Below are 21,422 nucleotides of genomic sequence, written 5' to 3' on the forward strand. Positions count from 1 at the left end.
TGTTTATCATTGTTGGTGATTGGGAAATCCAAGAATCTAAGATGCTTTTAAGGTGTAAACTGCCTACCAGTACGATATAAAGGACAGAAAGATGCTTGGATGAATTCCAGCGTTTTTTTTTTTTTTTTTATTTGATTTAGCCAAGATTATATTCAAGTGTGAAGAAGCATCGAGAAAATGAAGGTAAGGCTGGTAAAGTTTTGCTTGTTATCGATAATGCACAATCCCACCTTCCTCTTGAAAAACTGAATTCGATTGACCAGAACGTCATTGTCAGATATTTTTACTGCGAAATGTTACAGCCCTGCTACATCCAAGGGATCAAGGTATTATAGAGAAACTATAAACGATGTACAAAAACACAAGTCTTGTGTCGCATTCAGCTATCAGAGGGAGATGAAGGGAGCATGGTTGAGTTTTCAAAGAAGCTCAACATTAAGGATTTTTGCTACATCTTAGAAGATGCCAGTAAGATGTTGTCGGAAAGAAATCTGAAAAAGGCAAGGAATAAACTGTGGTGCTGTAGAAGAGACAGTCCAAATGTGCAAGGTTGTAACTTTATTTCAAGGGATTCCCGGGTTTTCTGAGTTTGGGCAAAATGATGCTGAGGCATGGTTAAACAACGATGCTGATGATCCTGGTTATCCATATTTTAACTGAAATAAATTGTTGCGTTAGTCCAGGATGAAAAATCGCGCTCACTTTAAGCAAGGTGGCCTTCACTCGGAGGCCATCACTGGCTAGAAACTACAGTGCCATGGTGTGAGCAACAGTTTGAATGCAGTTCTACGGAGATACGGCTATTAAAGAGGATAACAGACCTCACCGCGAAAAAAAAGACAATCTCGCATGGTTGAGAGAAAAATTCAAGGTTACATATTTTAAAAAATAAATCTTCCCAAGATTCATTATACTCTTAATTGTATGCAATTAATTGTGTTTGTTTATTTCTGTTTATGCAAAAAAAAGTGTAATTTATATTTGAAACCATGTAAAACAATTTTGTAAGTTCAAAATAAATGCAATACATAATACACATTGTTTCTTCAAAACGTTTTGGTTATTATTTACAAACCATTTGCTAAATCAATTATTTTTTTAATAATACTTCATATTTCAAAATACAGTAATAAAAACCGTGCGTACAATAACTTAATTGTAGATCTAATTACACTTTATTCCGTATAAACTGGGTATTCTCGATGATCCTTAAACAACCTTGGTTCCAATTATTTCGAATAATTGACATTTTACTGGATTACGTTAGGGTCATCCTGTAAGTTATTACATATACCCATTTTTATTGGGTCTGTAAATTTCTTGAGTTCCCTAGTGGATTTGCCTGTTTTGCTGAACGAAAAACCCATTTCTGGGGGGAAAAACCTTGCTATCTATGCCTGAGACCAATGAACCTAGCCACGGAGTGAAAAACGTCAACTCTTGCTACGGTATAAGGGAGCTTGAAATTCAAGGAGAAGCTTCATCAGGGGATGTCCCGGAAGAAGAAGCTTTTAAAGAGTCTTTACTTATAAAAGTTCCTCGTGTCATCAACCGGATTCGAACCCGGGCCTTTTCCACTCGGTGTGGGTAGGATGGTGACGATACCACTGTGCTAACGCGTGCAGACTGAAGATGGTGCACGTGGGAAGAAATTTTATGTTCACCAAATTTTCGAATACATGCGATATCTGTGTACCAGGGATATCTCAAACGTTTTTGGTCTTAAACAGAAAGAATGGGGATATATATAAATGAAACAACTTTAATTCAAAGAGTCACCTCTAAGACACTGATACAATTGGAGCGACACAACTTCAACTTTTTTGAAGAAAAATTCGTTTGGGAGTTGCCCAATTAATCTTGCCCATTATCTCTTACGAAATCTTTCCTACTTCTCAGAGATGTCCAACCTTTTTGACTCAGAGCTAAAAGAGATAAAATGTTCAAAGTTGGGGACAGCAAGAACAGTTCCTTATACAATTTTCAAAACAGAATTAAATTTTTGTTATGATAGTTTATGTTTACCTTTTTTTTAATTTTTACATTTAATATCTAAATACAAATATCAGACAAGAAAAAAGAGACAAATATCTGATAAAATCTTTATTTATAATACCTTTAACCATGAAATCACATTCTATAATAATTATTTATATTCTACGTTTTTCCAGCACCATGTGATAAGTGATAGTAAATGTTTAATGTTTCTGAAGTTTAATCAATATCTTTAAAGCCTCACTTACTGTTATTTTTTTAAAATTCTGTTTCTCTTAAAATACTGAAACATGGCAATAAAAATATTGTCCTCTTCACTAGACATTTTATACACGACTGATTGAAAACAAGTCGCCCAGTGTGCGGACCTCTAGTCATCTTGTCAAAGTCGAGTCGTTCCAGTGGGTGGAACGATTGGACTTCGCTCTAAGGGATACCCCATTGAGGCTACGTTTTCCCCATCTCTTCTAGAGCTCCTAACATATAACGAGACTACTGTCCTGGTCGGTTAACAATTCCTCGATGGCATGAATAGCATCTTATTTTTCCCATAGCGTTGCCTTTGCAATAATTTTCAGTACAGGAGACTGGCAGTAATCCAAAGAGATCATATCTAGTAAATAGGATGGGGCAACAACAACATTTTACAGCCTAAGTTACTGATTAACTGCAACATTACCCAAACCTTGTGATTAGGAGCGTTGCAATTTTCAAGAATGAAAATGTTTCCTCTGAAGAGTTTCTACGACGTTTGGTCTTCAACTACTCATGAAATTTCAGTAACAAGGAAGCAGCAATCGTTTCACCCATAATGCAATTACCCTTTTGGTGGCCATCAGTGAACATTATTCCATCTTTGTCCCAAAATACTAATGGCATACCTTGCCAGGTGATGCAGCCTTCGACATTTCTAGTGAAGAAGAGTCCTTATGATACCACTCCACGGACGCCACTTGCAGCACCAAGGGCAGTAAATCAGCCAGTTGACTAAATACTTTCCCTATTCATTCCAGGCAGTATAAGAAATTAATTTACCTCTGTTTTTATCGCCACAGCATGTTGATGGTGTGTTTGTGTGCATTTCCCAATGCACACAAACACAGCATCAACAAATATTCTTGCACTCCGTCTGTTCAGTTCTTAGAACAGCACTCCCCTTTGTTATGGAGTGAAAATCATCCTGAAATACAATTGCACCATGAACCCTGTATAACACCTTTCGGCTATATTGATTGACAAGACTCAGGACTTTTGAAAACTTAAAAACTACGCCAACTGGTTATAATTTAGAATATGATCTATAGCTTATCAATGACATCGTCTTCGATTCATGAACTCAGTTCACATGCTATCACAAAGACATTTAGTTTCTGCTGCATGTCTTTCGTACAACTCCTTCAAGGCTTTCTTCTCTCTTTCTTCATGTAGCATATACACTCAGTAATCACTGCATTATGACCACCCTTAAGAAAAATGTATGCGACCCGATTACCACGTGAGGTAAGACAGTGCGCAGTTAGAAGACCTACGTAACATAAATAAAGTGTCAGTGGTTCAGTAGGTAGTAAAATTCCGAGCATGATGGGTAAAAGGAAGGATTCATCGGACTTTGATAAACGACAGATTCTGAGTACTGCACGAGCTGGTGCCTCGATTTCGCAAACGGCTGAACTGGTGAGGTGTTCGAGAGCCTCCGTAGTTAAAGTGTACCAGGACTGGAGCCAAAATGGTCAAACAACGACCCGACGGCAAATCTGCAAAGGTCAGTGAAAGGTTGATGTCAGAGGTGAGTGCCATATCCGACGACTCGTACAGGCGAACATGCACAGCACTGTTGAAGAGTTCACTGCCCAATACAACATGGGCCAACCCGGAACAATATTTGGCATGACCATGCGTCGCACCCTCGCACGTAGAGGCTAAGGCTATGCCAGCAGACAAACCCTACGGCATCCTCTCCTAACCAAGGTTCATCGGCATAAAAAACTCGCCTGGTGAAAAGGGCATGCCAGTTGGACGTTAGAAGACTGGAAGAAGGTGTGCTGATCGGATGAGTCACGTTATTTACTCCACACCATGGATGATCGTGTACGGATTTGGCGCCAACAACATGAGGCTCTTGATCCATCATGGAAAGTTTCAAAAGTGCAGGCCGTTGGAGGCAGTTGTATGGTGTGGGGCAGTTTCACTGGCAGGTATTTGGCCCTTGGTGCATGTGGAACAACGTATCAGTGGTCTCCGCTATTGTGAACTGCATGCTGACTGTGTACACCCCCCGCTATGTTACACATTTTCCCGAATGGCGATGGTGTCTTCCAAGATGACAATACGCCCAACCATTGGACACTTATTGTGCAGGAATGGTTTGAGGAATACAGTTCTGACTTCCAGCATATCGATTGGCCTCCAAACGTCCTCGATATCAATTGCATAGGGCACTTGTGGGATATTGTGTGAAGGCATATCAAGCGTCTGGATACACCAATAACCTCCATGTGTGTATTGCTGACCGCATTACACACAGCTTGGTTGCCCATACCTCTGGAACGCTTCCGACATCTTGTTGAATCAATGCCACGTCGGATAGTTGCTGTACCGAGGGCAAAAGGAGGACCTACGAAATATTAGGTAGATGCTTTTAATTCAGTGATCACCTAGTATATAATCATATTCTGTTCGCTTTTTTTTCCCAAATAGGTCCGAATCCGCGCGATAAGTAGCCATTATCAGTTCAAATCTCTATAATTGTTAGAATAATTTACCCAGACTGGACCAGTAGGTTTCATAGAAATAATAATAATTTAATTATAATAATAATCGAGTATTATTGTTTTAATAATAATTTATAATTTTAATATTTATAATAGCTATTCTTGATAATTATTAATAATATTTAACTGGTTATTATCAATGATAAATAGACAGAGACTAAAGTTTATATTATAAAACCTAATTTAAACTATATTGTAACAAGCACGTATATTTTTAACAAATATTATGCCATATAGATGAAATAAAAATACATTATTATTACATCTAATTCAGTCACTAATTTGCTGGTCTTCCCCAAAAATCATTCTGAGCCCCATTATCAAAATCAAATTCATCTAATTCATATTCTCCATTCAAATTGTAAGCTTCAGGTAGTTTTGGTACAGGTAGTTCTCCGCTGTATAAAACAGGTCTTATAGCTGATGGTATAATTGGATATTTTCAGTTATGTTTAGATATAGATGAATTATAAATAAATCGAGGGTGGATGCCCTCGAAGGATCTAAATTGAGGGGCCCATCAAGCTCTCAGCTGCCCACATCAACGCCAGAGCTTCCACTTGATCATCACGCAACACAGCGGCAACCCCCAAGGCAGAATGCGCTGGTCCCACATGAACTAGTAGCTGTTGGTGACTCTATTGTCAGGGAAACTGGAAACATGCTTTGTAAAAAGGATAGGTGGAACAGGACAAGGGTATGTCTGCCAGGGACAAAGGTTGATGACGTTGTAGAGCGGATATCATCTTTTAAGGGGACAAATGGTGATATTGTTGTACACGTTGGCACTAATGATATTAACAGTAGGAGACCGGCAGAATTACTTAACAAGTACAGGTCACTGTTTAAAAAAGCCGTGAATTAGGGTTGAATTTGAAAGTGACTGCAATTCTGCACAGACACGATAGGAGGGAGTACGTGATGAAAGCCTTGTCGATCAATTCGGCCCTGGAAAGATTGTGCAAAGCTCAAGGGGAGGAATTTTTTCCAGCTTGGTCTGTACTTGTTAACAGGAGAGACTGCTTCTACAGGGATGGGATACACTTAAATAGAAAGGGTGCAAGAATATTTGCTGATGCTATCGAGGCAGTGTTAGGTGGGTCGGAAAACTGCTAGCTTGGGGGGATAAGGGGACTAATAGATTAACTGTAGCCACTGGCAGAGGTAAAATTGATTCTTGCACTGTTTCTATTGGAATTAGCAGCAGCCTGGAAAACAAGATGCAGGATATTTCAGAGACTGCTGGGAATCATTGCGGTACAAATAAACACATAGGGTAGCTAAGAATAGGAAAAGGTGCATGTATACTTGCGTGTACACCAATGCTAGGAGTTTGGAAAATAAATTTGATGAATTTGAGGTATTGCTCAAAGCTTCAAAGGCGGATATTGTTGGGATATCAGAGCGTAGTGTCACACAGATATAAGGAATGCAGAACTGGAATTTGGGGAGTACAATGTGTACAGGAAGGATAAAAATTATTATTATTATTATTTTAGGGTTGCCCATAATTAAATACATTAACCCGTATTTGTGTCTGTAAATTGCGCATATTCTATGGTCGATTTGCCTGTTTTGCTGGACGAAAAACCCCAATTACTGTGGAGAAAAACCTTGGTATCTACGCCTGAGACCGACTAACTCAGCCACGGAGTGAAAAAAGCCCATTAAAGTTCCTCGCGTCATCGACGGGATTCGAACCCAGGCCCTTTCCACCCGGTGTGGGGAGGACGGTGACGATACCACTGTGCTACTCGCGCAGACGTACAGGAAGGATAGACAGACAGGATAGGAAGGGAGGAGGGGTTATGCTGTTAGTTAAGAAACACATAAAATCCAAGGATTTCAAGCCAGTCGACATCGCTGGACAGTGCAGTGTCGAGTCAGTTTGGTGTGACATAAGCATTGGGAGATCAAAATTGAGAGAAGGAGTGTGCTATATGCCTAATGACTCTAATGAGTATAATAAGAAACTGTACAGGGAAATAGAGTGGGCCAGTAAATCAGAGAGTCTTATAATAGGGGATTTTAATTTCCCAGATATTGACTGGAATTTGTGGGTTGGTCACTCACACAGGCAAGGCTTTTGTGGATTTATAGGATGATTGTTTTCTACATCAGAATGTTCGGGAGGCAACTAGAGGGAGTAATACTCTTGATTTGATTATCAGTAGCGATTCTTCATGCATTAAGAATCTGCAGATAAAGGAACCACAAGGTGGCAGTGATCACAGTGTGCTGAAGTTGGATTTACTCAAAGAGGTAACTACCATCAGGGGTAAAGGGAAGGGTTTTGCTTTCGAAAAGGCGATTACGGTGGTCTGAGGCAGTACAGTATTTAAATTCTATACGGTGGGACCAACTGATGATGTTACCAACAGCAAATTCAAAATGGGAAGCATTCAAAGAATTAACCTTGGAAGGTACTAGGCTTTAAATACCAACTAAGAAATATTGTTCAAGGTTTAGGACTAAATGGATATCATATGAACTAATGAGACATATGGCAGAGAAGAAAAATGCATGGGATACATATAAATTAATGGGTGACATGGAAGCCTATGTTAGATATAAGCTGGTCTATAATAAAGTCACAAAGGAGATTAGCCAGGCAAAGGCAGATTATGAGAAATCCTTGGCAAAAAATGCAAAGAAAAACAGAAAAGAGTTCTTTACCTAAGTAAACTCTAGTAGGAAAGGGATGAATCAGATTGGTCCACTGGATATTGATGGTTCAACTGTTGATGATCCTGCTCAGGGGGCTAACAAACTAAACGAGTATTTTGCATCTACAGTCACACATGAGGAGTTATGCAGGAAGGGGAATGCCAGACCTGAAGTAAATTCTGGCAGTGAGCTAGATGATTTTGTAATAACTGAGAGGAAAGTGGAGGAAAATTGCTGAGGATAAACATAAAAAAGGAACCCAGGGTGGATGAGATATATCCAGTTATATTAAAGGAGGCAGCAAAGAAAGTAAGCAAACCCTTAGCCATAATTATGGGAGCTTCTTTGGACTCAGGGGAGGTACCCATAGACTGGAGATGTGCAAATGTGACCCCAATTCACAAAGGCGGATCAAAGGCTCAGCCAAGTAATTATAGACCTGCTAGTTTAACTTCTGTTCCAGGAAATTTAATGGAGGCACTGGTTAAAGAAGCACTGCAGGATCATCTAGACAAGACTTCAGTTATAGCTCGGACACAGCATGGTTTTGTTAAGGGAAAGTCTTGCCTGAGCAATTTGATTGGTTACTATGATGCAGAGACAAAAGAACAGGATGTAGGGAATAACTTTGATATTATATATTTGGATCTTCGAAAGGCTTTCGATACTGTTACACATGGAAGACAGCTGCACAAATTGGAGCAGTGTGACATTGGAGGAAAATTGCTGCTATAAATAAAGGGACAGTTGAGGGGGAGAAGACAGAGAGAGGTAATCAATGGACACTGCTCATCGTGGACTAATGTTATTAGTGGAGTCCCTCCAGGTTCAGTGTTGGGTCCATTATTGTTTTCTGTATTTATAAATGATATTGATGATGGTATATCAAGCTTAATGTCCAAGTTTGCAGACGATACAAAGGTTGCCAGGGTTGTTAAGAACACTACTGACAGTATGCTGCTGCAACAGGATCTGGAAAGGTTGAGGAGATGGGCTGAGAGGTGGCAAATGAAGTTTAACATTGACAAATGTAAAGTACTACATATGGGAAACAGTAACCCTAGAGCAACGTATCAACTCTGTGGTACTACACTGACAGTGGTAGAGAATGACGCGCCTCCGTAGCCAGGTGGGAAGGATCAGCAATGCGTAGCACACGCTTCTTGATTAGACCGGAGTTCAAGCCCATCACCACCAAATACGGAGGATGCGGAAAGGTCAAGGGAATGACCACCGCATATACACGGAGCAATATGGCCTTAGTTGCTAATGCTGCTAAAAACCAAGCAACAAACCAATAACAACTAGATAGAGAATGAAAAGGCCCTGGGAGTAATTGTGCGGGCAGATATGAAGTTTTCTGAGCAGTGCAGACCGGCTGCAAGAGTAGCTCATGGTGTCTTTTTAATGATATGCAGGAATTTTTCTAGTAGGTATAAGGAGGTGATTATTCCCTTGTATAAGGCAATGGTCAGGCCACACCTAGAGTACTGTATACAGGTCTGGAGGCCTCATTTCAAGAAGGATGTAGAGCTGCTGGAACGAGTACAGAGAAGGGCAACAGGATTAGTGAATGGAACAAAGGGTTGCTCTTACGAAGAAAACCTGAAGTTTTGCAAATTACAATGTCTGGAGACTAGGTACCGGCGAGTTGATCTGATAGAGGTGTATAAAGCCTTGAACGGTTTGAGCATGCTCAAAGCTGATGGGATTCTTCCTCTTACTCAGAATAATCACCTGAGAGTGCATAAATTCAAATTGAGGAAAGATAGATGTGCGGAAATTTGCCGTTAGCCAGCGGGTAGTTGGTTGGTGGAACAGACTTCCATCCCTTGTTGTGGAAGGCTCAGCTGGATAGGTATTTCGACCGAACGGGGGGATGGAAGTGGTTTTTTTTTTTTTTTTGGCTGATGCTGCATAAGCTTGCTTTCTTGCATCATATGCCTCTACTAATGCTAATGCTAAAAATATTTGGAATATCTGAAACATTTGTTAAACAAAAATAGCAATCCGTAGAATGGTCTTTTAGTTCTCTCCAAATATTGGAACTGCAAATGACGTGAGATCCATTCAACCAAATGAAAGAGAAATTCTTACTGTATTTTTGAATTCGGAAACAAAATACATAAGAATTAACAAGAAATGTTCACGTGATAAATTGTATGATGACCAGTATTCCACATAATGAAAGAGAAACTCGTGAGCGTGAAAAAAACTTAAATTCATTTACTTTATTCATAAAAGGAATAAAAGTTGATAAATAACCCATAAAATATAAAAGTATAATACAGGTCAGAAGGTTTGATTTATGTTTTAATACGTTCATACGGTATTACCTTTGAAAAGGAAAATAGCGAAGATCGGTTTCCCCCTTAGTCGGTCTTTTACTATCTACATTTCATTATCATAATATCAGCAAGATTGCATGGTATCTCCTGCTGTTAATCCGTGTAGTCGAGTGGGTAGAAACTCATAACTGACATTTCAGCATGATTTTCATGTTTATAGATGACCTGAAGTTTTCGTTGAAGATAAACACTAACAAACATTACAAAATGTACAACACCTGTAAGAGACTCCAAGTGTGTCTTCTTGTAATTCGACTTAGACGGACTTGGACTTCCATGAGTGTGGAGAACAGGTTAATCCTACTACCGGTAATTTATACTGCTTCACTTTGGATAGACAGATTTTATGGTAGATATTAAGGTTTGAATACGTTAAGGATTAGAAATGGGGAGGAGGTTACAAATGGTGTGAATTGAAAAGCAGTTAAATGGACACAAGAATAACAAGTAATACAAAAGGGATAAACTGAGAGTGAACAAAACAGTGGGCCATTTCGCAAAGTAAGTCTATTCCAGTTTTTATTGAACCCCGAACTCATAGACTCCTAAGTTAAACTCAGTGAGAAATTGTTTGATGGTTTCCTTCAAAGGAAATCTTTTTTGTAATGTACAATTAAGTTATTAAGTTGGGTTAGACTATCGATAACGTTAATGACCATGAAATGATGTAAGGGTACTAAAGGGCTAATGAAGAAAAAAAAAGGATACATAAGGGAATTAATAATAGAATAAATCATAGGCGTAGTAAGGATGAGAATGTGGTAACTTATATTATTATTATAGACAATGTGTTAAAATGTGATATATAACAGATAAGAGTTTAGTCAATAGGTGGATACGTAAAGGAAAGAAATGTTTATTTTTGTCCAGAGACCATGAGAGAAAAGGGGAGCCCTGCCCTGTATTAGAAAAGGGAAGTAACTAAGATACTAAGGGAGTAACTAACATAGAAATAAGATATTTCTATATTAGTTACTTTGTTACTCAATAATTAGCGATGGTTGGGATTAATGGAAATCCAGATAAGCAGCCCAGATATGATTTGGTCATCATGCCTAGGAAGAAGAGAGATTACGCCTAACTGTATTAGGTGGGCTTCTTTTCCAATTGAGATACGGAGTGCTTCGAAACTATTCATGGACTCTGTTGCATGTATTAGCTTAATTTATCTGAACAAAAGGTAATATACCACCTCCTCATTTGTCTTTCGGTCAATACCCACTTATTTATCTGTAGAGTTATCCATGAGAATATCAAATTTCTTCTCAGCTGCGAATCACATTTCTGTAAGACAAATGAAATCGCAGTCTGCGTGTAAAAGTGAAGCCTGAAGTGGATGTGACTTATGCGCAATACTCCTCGAGTTCCATGTTCTTGGAAATAGAATGTATTTAATTTATTTTCTGCATTTTCATCGGTTATTTAATATTTCAGCTGGTAAGAAATTTTTTTACCCTCGAACTAATGGGGCCAGTCGGTGGGATAGGGACGCAGCAGTGCGCAGTGACATCTTCATTTCATATTATTTGGAAATATGAGTTTGGGGATGTATGGTATTCATTCTGACAGCCTTTGCATTAATGTTTAACTGGTTTCGGTCATCCGTTGCATAGTGAGAGTCCTCGAAGTAGCACCGTGATTACAGGTTGGTTACTTCTTTGTTGTAGGGTTTTAGGCCAATCAGCAACTTATGCGACATTTCACCGTATATGTCTGTAAATTTCGTGTGTTCTGTGGTCAACTTGCTGGTTACTGGACGAAAACCCAAGTTTCGGGAGAAAAAACCATGCTGCTCTCGCCTAAGACCGACTAACTCAGCGATGCTGTGAAAAAGGCCCATGAAATATTCCTCTCGCCATCTACGAGAGCGGAATTCAGGTCTTTTCCACAGTAGCTTAATGCACGCATAGTCCTGATCCTTTCTTGATTCAATAGGCGTGGGTGTTTCCTAACTGTATAACTGGGTTTAGTTTGAGAGTTTTTATTCGGTTCAGAAGGCAACTTGGACTAAGATTTTTGTTCCTTCGGTTTTGCAATTTGTATGCATTTAAAAAACATGAGAAGTCACAATCATTTGAGAAATACGTCTGCTTCTTTTAAATTTAGAAAAATCACACAGACTTCTAGACTTCTGTGTTGCATTGATCTTTCTTTTATCATCTCTTTAAGAAAGCTAATCATTTGAAATTACACCACGTGGTGAAATGGATACTAAATGCCTTCCGATGAGTGAAATTGCTGTTTTTAAAATGCTTCCAGCGAGGAGGGTAAAGAGAAGTAAATTCAATTTCTAGGTTACAGTCTTTCTGGCATAGAGAAGGAAATAATAATGCTAATTAGACAGCACTAAAGTTCAAAGTTATTGCGTAATTAAAACTGACTTACCTCAAACAAATATGTTGTCGAATTCTTCAATAAATGTGTCCTTTGAAGACTGGAGGTTGACTGGATTTTGAGAAGTGTAAGGTAACTTAATTAAACTTAACTTATGGAGCACAAAAACCACACACCAGAACATTAACATCCTGATTCGAAAAAGAAGGTTCACTCACAGTCGTCAAGAGAATTTATAAAAGGACAGCGTAGCAATTCAAGAGGTATAAATGGTAAAAATTAATTGGACAAAAACGGTGTCAATTAGAAAGAAATACGATTTAAATTATGTTTTCTTTTTTTTTTTTTTTTTCAAATGTTTCTTGGGTCCAAACAAGTATTTTTGTTTTTCTCTCAGTCTATCTGTGAATTCTAATTCTGTACGAGTTAGTGACTCACATTTATCATGCAGTGCCTTGTTGTCTTCCTGCTGAAATACTAAATCCATAGAACCCTTCTGATTTCTGCATCTATTATGCCATAAAGGAGTACGAAATTTCAGTAACTCTACTTCTTCCTTCATCTTTTCAACTCCATAGTCGGAAACAAGTTCATCAAATCGGCGTACAAAATAGTCATACAGTAGGCTGTCAGCTCTTTCTACTGTTAGTAAAGTCTGGTGTTCTTCTCGACTCAAGTTATATCTAGGCTGTGAGATACGGGCATTTATTTTGAATACAGTCACGTCGTCAAAATCCCAGCAGAGAAGGTTCTTCATCAAAATTAATGATTCTTCCATCCTTTCTACAATCATCACTAGATGGAAAATTCTGTCCAGCTCTTCAATATAATCAGTTACTGCTGTTTCATTTTCAATACGACTCATGTTGAAGCCAAAGTCATATAACATTTGGTTAAAACCAATAAAATTTTCATTCCGAAATCCTTTGAAAAAACTGGTGTTTTCCTTCAGTTCGGTAAGCAACTCGTGAAAATTCCTATTATAAAATTTGTAGAGGTGTTCATATGAGAACATGGACTCGAACTGATCAACAGGATTCCTCACAATGGATATAAATATGGTGTCTGAGGGTATCGTCGCTTTCGTTTCTTGATAATTGAATACACAATGGTGAGCAAATATGTTGTAAGTCTTGTTGAACAAAGAAGGATCAGGAATCATTGTTCGAAGGAATGGTGTTCCTCTACTCAAGTAATGGCCTTTCGACGGAAGTGCGAAGGTTAAGTTACGCTCGTCTCCGTAGCGCATTAAAATGTTCTGAATCGACGAACTGGCACATTTGTGGGTTTTGAGGAAGAAAACATTGTTTTGCGGTTTGCAGTAGCTGGAAAACATCTGTCTTGAGATAGTAGGAGTAAAACATTTTCTGGAAAGAAAGAGAAATAAATTAATCGTGAGTCATCGAAAAAAAAAAAGCAAAGATTCAATTTGTTTTAGAAATCCCGAAATAAATTGAACCTTTTACCTAAAATTATAATTTTACAGAGCAAGTAAAATAAACAGGCATTTTCATAAATGTATGTAAAGGGATAAAAAAAATAACCCAATTAGAACATACACCATCCAAAAAAAGTCATTTGACACACCTCTGGTTTTAGGCAATTGAGAGTAACCTTGAATTTCTTTTAATTTCTTCCATGGGGAAGAAATTAAAAAGATTAGACGTGACCCTGATCCCATAAAATAACCAGATTGGTAGGTGTAAATTACTGACTTACAGGAACATGACAACGTTCCAAGTCACAATCAAGACTGTAGATAGACAATCTCAAGGGTAGTCTGGTGTTTGCCCTGTGCGTTATTCCGTGTTTTTCATCCCACACTATGCAAATCGGACAACGTACACACAGCTGTACAGACATATATCAAAGCAGCATATGCACACACAGTGTATTCATTGTATATTCAATTATCAAAGCAGCATATATCAGACTCTCCATCAATTCCCTACTTATAATCCTAGAGAACCACTCCTGAAATACAGGCCTTATACTTTCAGACAACTACTGACTGGAAGACATACCATTGTAAAGCATAATATCAATAACCTCAAGTATATTATAAACAGAGGCATACCCCAAGGGGGCATTCTGTCGGCATCCCTTTTGCGGCAACCCTCAACACCCTTCATGTCACTGAGCAAGAACTTTATTTCTATGCAGAAGACCTCAAGATTTTCGCCTCCTCACAAGAGTGCCAAAGACGCTCTACATTCTCGCGGTCTGAAACATGCAACATTCCGGACCTTGTAGCCCATCTCAAAACTACTGGCTTAGAGTGAAGTCCCAGAAAGTCGACCCAGATCATCTTTGCAAACAAAAAGAATAAAAAAAGTCATCACATTCCTAGTAGATGGCCTTCCTACCAACACAGTCACACAGATTTAGGAGTCACCTGGGATGAAATACACACTCACCTTCTCGAGCCACTTTGTAAACGCCAAGAAAAATACCGTTGCAGCCCTCTAGAGAGCAAAGCAAGAGCTCACCGGTGTTTACCATCCTAGCCTCATAACACAACATGTCCTGAGAGGTGTCACCCCGTTGCCTTCTATGCATCTGTTGTTTGGTCCTTTGCATGGTCTATTCAACTCAAGAGTACAAAATACTAGATCCTATGGTAACTGAAGAGACTACTCGAAAAAGTTTCACAATCTCAAGAAGCATCCTATATACCACCTTTAAACGGACCACCCCGCGGAATTAATCATAATCAGGACCAACATCATCACCTTCGCAAAACTGCTTACATTTAGAATAAATGCACCAAACCTTTCTAAAATTATTTCTCTTCCTCGCAACAAAAGGATAGCATGGAACCAACGAGATGGCGCTTCGCTCCAACTATGTCCAGCTCAGAAGTCTACAACGGAGGTTCCCGTCCAATACCGTAAATCTTGCGAACAGATATCGAGCAACTGTACTCCGATTAAGACCTACAGAACTGTCATTTTTCAGTAGACTTACCAGCTGGTGGGCTCCAGCTAATGGAACATTTCTTGACAGCTCCACGTGCCTCAGCTGCAGCAAACGTAATTTTTATGTTTTATATATTGTACAGTACGTTATTGTATATATTCCACTCTTCTGTGTTCTTGCTATTCACATGTAAATACACTGGTGTACAAAACTTAAGGACCAACACTATTTCTAAAGTTTACAACCACAAAATCTTTACTTAAGGTCCTCTTTACTGATGAGAGTAGATTCAGTCTCAGCAGCGATTCTGGACGTCAGCTAATCTGGCGAGAGGTTCGCACACGGTATCACCACGCAAACATCACTGAAAGGGATCGATATGGAGGTCGAGGTGTGCTCGTCTGGGGAGGCGTTATCTTGGATGGACGTATACAACTCCAGATACTGGAAGGTGGTACTGTAACCGCTGCACGCTACTGTACTGAGGTAATCCTGCCCCATGTGCATCTGTTCTGAGGTGCCATTGGCCACGAGTTCTTGTTTATGGATGATAACGCCACACCCCATAGCACTGCAGCTGTTGATATGCTTTTGGAAAGTGAGGACATTGTTCGTATGGATTGGCCTACTCGTTCTACGATCTAAATCCCATCGAACACATATGGCGACTCCCCAGAGCGGCCTAGCGGCAAGTCCACACACACCAGAAAATGTTCACCAGCTGAAGATGGCGCTGACAGAGGAATGGACGATGTCACCGCAAGAACTTATCAACAACATTGTTCTAAGTATGGACAGGCGGTGCAAAGCCTGCATCGATATTAGGGGTGACCATACCTCCTACTGAGGACCACCTCTTCCCTTTGTTCCATCTTTGGCAGTGAGGCATCTGTATCATGGCAGCCAGTGCTACGTTGCCGTTTTTGAATAAAGTCCCTTTGTTTCAGTTGTTGTGTCGGTGTTGTTTCCTTCATCATTTCTGTACCTCACGAGGTTCCTTTGGTATGCTTTTCCCATATCCAGGCTACTCTCTGAGAAGCTACAGGTGAAAACCTTACTGGTCCTTAAATTTTGCACACCAGTGTACTTATTTTTATCTACCCCACTAGTACTGCCGTAGGTGAAGTTGTATACTTCAAATAGTGCAAATAAATAATATAAACAGCGCAGCGCAAAAAGGCCTTAGATGAGTTTACAGCAGAAAATATCATGATCGAACAATCCATACCAGAAAGCAACAACTGTATATTCGTGGGTTGAAGAAAATAATATCAGAACATTGCTGTGGCCAGCAGAAAATTCTGACCTCTCTCCAAATTAAAATGTTTTGAATAAATTGGAAAGAGAATAAGGGCAAAGTGAATGTGTGTTTTATGGACACATGTTGTGCTTTCAAGTGGATCCATTCCAAGATAATGCAGAGCAAATTAATGGTCAACTGGGCTGAATTTCAGGATGATGAACTTGTACTTTAAGGGAACTTAGAAGAACTGGATTGTAGGCCGAAGGTAAAAAGCCTAAAAATATACGCAGTTTTACAGCATGATATTTTGATGTCTCGTCGTTTGTGTTGCTAATTCTGATTCAAATTGAAAACAAATGCAATCTTAGGACGGCAATGAATCCAGTTGACAATCATGAAATTCAAGGGGAATATGCTCCGGGTTTGTCTGCTCGTAAAAATGACATCCGGCAGATTTTAATGATTTTTATTTAACTCTTGATTTTTGAGACAGTCATGGGTGCAACAATACCAGTGACTGCAATTGGCATCTCTAACATCTAGTGGATAATTACACAAGAAATGTTTTATGGGCTTTTCTCACAACGTGGCTGAGATAGTTGGTCTCAGAGGTGATTTCGTACAGCTCCTACAACACCCAAACTCGTTGGAAAACATTGTTCTCTATCGATCTATCGCAGAGCTCCAATCTGCGCAAGATCAACAGAGATCAAAGGTTCATATGCCCAACGATGCATCAATGGGTGTTGTAGGAACTGTACTGTACAGAAATCAATTCTTCATGTTTAGGGTGTGTGCGCTAGAGAGGGCTGGTGGGATGGAGCTCGGGTGGCCCCAATACCGCAGTTTTTTTTTTTTTTTTTAATCCATCAACGCAATTTTCTGATAATAGAAATTACCATTAATAACTCTGGCCTAGAAACAACTTAGCGATGGAAACGGAACGAAAGAAAAAAATATATAAAAATTCAAAATCATCTACAGCACCTTATAGGGTAGAACAATGAAAATAAAAAAATACTTACTTCAGCATCGTACTGTAATAGAAAACTACAGTAATAACCATCGATGCCAATGCGATAAAAAGAACAGATGATCTGAGTCTCGGATGCCCATAAGAATTTAATGTGAAAGTTGCGTATCCTTTTGGCATAGCGATGTTCGGCAAAAAGCACCTACACCTGAAATCATTGGAAAACATTGACCTCCATCGTAAAACATACACAAACATATACAAGGGTTATCAGAAAGGTTTTTGGCATACCATTTAGGTAATGAAGTAATCTGTAAAAGAAACAATTCGCTTTGGTTGTTATTCAACGGGATCACTTCTAAGGGAGATATATTTCATGCAACATTCCCTCATCTTCCTATACCCACTTACGTAAAACTCACAGTTTGGTCTGTTAAACCAATTGGATTCCTGGATCCATTTCGATAATTCTCCTTCCAAAAAATATTGATGTTCACGAAGCATCAATATTTTCTGAAGTTGAGGAAGTCAAGAAACATCTTGATCTGATTTCATTTTTGTTGACTCAATGGTCAGCTTCTCAATTCAACAAAGCATTTGTTGAATTGAGAAGAGAGATAAAATATATCTCCCTTAGAAGTGATCTCATTGAATAACAATTGAATGTACCTGTATGATGGTCAATCATCAAGTAACGTCCCCATCATAGTCCTTTCAAAGACGTATGTCATCAGTGTATCGCTCTTTTTAGTGGAATTATTTTGTTTTGGTGTTAATGACTTTTCTGTATATGTATATTTATATGTATATAAATATTTGAAATTTAACATTATCCCGTTTATTTTCAAATAATGAAATATACGGTAAGCCAGAAAAATTTCAAATGTCCCTCATATCTTAGATTTATATCCTTTTTCAGGTATTTCATGAAATCTTACTTTTTAACCAATGAAGATAAAACTGAGCTGCTAGAATTGTTTGTTTTCCACTTTGTTATTTACTATTAATTATTAATTTTATTTTATTAATTAACTTTATCTCTCACTAGGCTCAGGACACGTTCAAATCAAAGAAGACCTTACCAACTATTCCCATGATGTATTGATAGTATTTATTGGATAAATAATGGATATAGGTCCAATAAATTTATTTGGTCCATCTCGATTTCACTTGGAGCAAAATACGTGAAAGTTAACAATGTTTGGGATATTTAAATATCCTGATTAAAGCAAAGTTTAATTAAAACTAATTCGTTTAACAAGTATATTTAACATCACCTCATAACTTCGAACTACGAGTTTCATAATATCGCTTCGTCACATTCAAAGATGACAGCTGTATAATTATGCAAACATCAGAAATATGCTATAATTTGAAATAAGAAACTGTCCTCTCATTCTGACAGAAATAGAAAATAAGACATACAATTAAAATTGCTATAAAAAAGAATCACAAATTTAAAATTACATCCTGTCTATAAATAATAAGCTGTCTCTCCTCTTAAGGTGTGAAGGATGCCTACTGGAACTAAACTGCTTCACAAGCCATATTATAAAGTAGGGCTCTTTTGCCCCACATACAATAAAGTGGTTCTTAAGTTTAAACATTACAGGAAAGATGAAACATAAGTTTCACGCCGGGACAAAGAAACTATAAATTATCTGTCAAGGCCTACTTATAACACACCCTATAAAGTTTCTTTGTACTTTCAAACCTTCAACCAGTTCATGGTTTTAGAGCGTTTCAGATTTCAACAACCTATCATTTTTGGAATCATCATAAAAACGAACAGCGATTGCAAGGGTTTTCTGAAGAATGTCCATTGGCTATCCATACATCACATCAAGTAGTTGCTTGGTGAAGAACTCTTTTTTGTTATCAGTTTACTAAATATATAAATCATGAATTATTACATTAAACAGAAACGTGCAATACTAATTATATTTCAATTATTACTAAAATCCAGGAAGAAATAAGTAAAGTATTACAAAACGTTGAGTGCACATTACTTATAGGGGTATTAGCAGTGAAGTGAACCAATTGCTTTTATATATTATTGGTTGATTAATTATTAATTGCTAAGCAGGTAATTAATTATTTATTTTAAACTTCTATTAATCACATACAAAGGGAAATGCATTTAATTAAATAAAAATTGAATGTCCCTTAAGTGTTCCACACTGCGTACGTACCTAATTTGCTTCATATTTATGATTTGTTATCATGATTTCGATGACTATATTAAAACGTAATGAAAATCTGCTTAAGCATTAATAAAATATAAGTTAGTTAATGTACGCAATGCGTTATATTTCAGAAACATTCCATTTTTGCCTTAAATTAATTGAATTTTTGTTCTTTTTCTGTATATAATAATAGTGAAAAGTAAATACATATAATTATCTACTTATCAATTAATTGCAATACAGGAAAGTATATGGAAAAGAATATTTATGAAGCAATTTATGAATTTCTTTTTTCTAGATTGCTATTTGTTTGATTTTAATGAAATTTATAATGGCTCAACAAATATCCAAATATAAAATTTCATGAAAATTCATTATTCATGTATTCTAAAGCGCCTAAAAACTAATATTCATATTCAATACTTATCATATAAGTATTAAATATGAATATTAATTTTCAGTAGTAGGGAAAATCATGGAGGCAATGATCAAGGGTGGAATTCAGGATCATTTGGATAAAATTGAAATTCTCAAGGATACTCAGCATGGTTTTGTAAAGGGAAAATCATGTTTAACAAATCTGGTTCGCTATTTCGAACGGGTCACTCACGAGCTGGATTTAGGGAATAATTTCGATATTGTTTATTTAGATTTCAGCAAAGCTTTTGACTCAGTCCCACATGAGCGGTTGCTTTATAAGCTGGAACAGGTTGGAATCACTGGGAAAATCCTTAGATGGATAGAAGGATGGCTTCAGGGCAGGAGGCAGAGGGTTGTGATAAATGGCTATTCCTCAGATTGGGTTGATGTAAGAAGTGGGGTTCCCCAAGGATCAGTATTAGGACCACTGTTGTTTTTAATTTTCATAAACGACATTGATGAAGGGATAGAGGGCGTGATGTCTAAATTTGCAGATGATGTTAAAATTGGTAGAGTAGTTAATGATCACTGTCAAGCTGAGCTTCTTCAGAGAGACCTAGATAGACTTCAAGAATGGTCAGAAAAATGGCAGCTGTGCTTTAATCCAACAAAGTGTAAGGTATTACACCTGGGAAACAGTAATCCCAAAATAACTTATTCACTTGGTGGAGTTCAACTAAACCCAGTATTGGAGGAAAGGGACTTGGGTGTTACGATACGGTCAGACATCAAATTCTCTGAGCAGTGTAAACAGGTTGCAAGGAAGGCCCATGGTGTCCTATCGATGATCTATCGAACTTTTGCAAGTAGAGATAGGGACGTGATAATCCCATTATATAAGGCTTATGTTAGAACACACTTGGAATACTGTGTTCAAGTATGGAGACCGCACCTAAAGAAAGACATCGAGCTTCTTGAAAGGGTGCAAAGAAGGGTAACTCGCCTGGTGAGATCGGCAAAAGGGCGTCCTTATGAAGAAAGACTTCGAATATGTGGGTTGCAGAGTTTGGAAACTAGACACCTTAGAGGAGATTTGATTGAGGTGTTTAAGGCTCTGAGAGGCATCAGTAAAATGAATGAGGACGAAATTTTCAAGATTATAAATGATGCTAGAACTAGGGGACATAAATTCAAGTTACGGGGGGAAATGTTTAGATTGGACTGCAGGAAGTTTTATTTTAGCCAGCGAGTTATAAATTACTGGAATAAGTTGCCTTCATGGGTGGTAGAGGCCGACAGTTTGGGGAAATTCAAAGCTCATCTGGATAGTACTTTCGGGTAAGGGAAGCGCATAGGATGATAGGATTAATTTCCTTTTTATTTATTTTTTTTTCATTTTATTATTTTTATTTATTTATTAATTATTATTATTTATTTATTTATTAATTATTATTATTTATTTATTTATTTAATTTTTGTTTTTATCATTGTTTTGTTCGGATTTTTTTTTTTTTTTTTTGGCTGGTGCAGCATAAGCCATAGGCTTTCTTGCACCATACGGCCGTTACTAATACTAATACTAATACTAAATATGAACACTTATTCATACATTACAGGAATATACAG

General features: G+C 37.9%; 1 protein-coding gene across 1 annotated transcript; it reads right to left on the reverse strand.

The window, feature by feature from the left end:
• Positions 1-5,043: 5,043 nt before the first annotated feature.
• LOC150079564 (galactosylceramide sulfotransferase-like) lies at positions 5,044-13,277 on the reverse strand. Its single transcript, XM_090383118.1, has 2 exons — positions 12,554-13,277; positions 5,044-5,186 (listed from the first exon to the last, which is right to left on the reverse strand). The coding sequence occupies exons 1-2, from the start codon at positions 13,275-13,277 to the stop codon at positions 5,044-5,046; spliced, it is 867 nt and encodes a 288-aa protein (XP_090239244.1).
• Positions 13,278-21,422: the final 8,145 nt, after the last annotated feature.

Source organism: Mastigoproctus giganteus, chromosome 10 (assembly GCF_048544385.1).
Source record: "Mastigoproctus giganteus isolate SK-2022 chromosome 10, ASM4854438v1, whole genome shotgun sequence".
In the NCBI taxonomy this organism is placed as follows: domain Eukaryota; kingdom Metazoa; phylum Arthropoda; class Arachnida; order Uropygi; family Thelyphonidae; genus Mastigoproctus; species Mastigoproctus giganteus.

What these genes read in the sequence shown, in the direction of transcription:
- LOC150079564 (XM_090383118.1), bottom strand. Translation starts at nt 13,277, where the DNA reads ATGATTCCTGATCCTTCTTTGTTCAACAAGACTTACAACATATTTGCT. An exon ending in CAAGGCACTGCATGATAAAT is followed by an intron (nt 5,187 to 12,553) that starts GTGAGTCACTAA and finishes TTATACCATCAG; the next exon opens with CTATAAGACCTGTTTTATAC.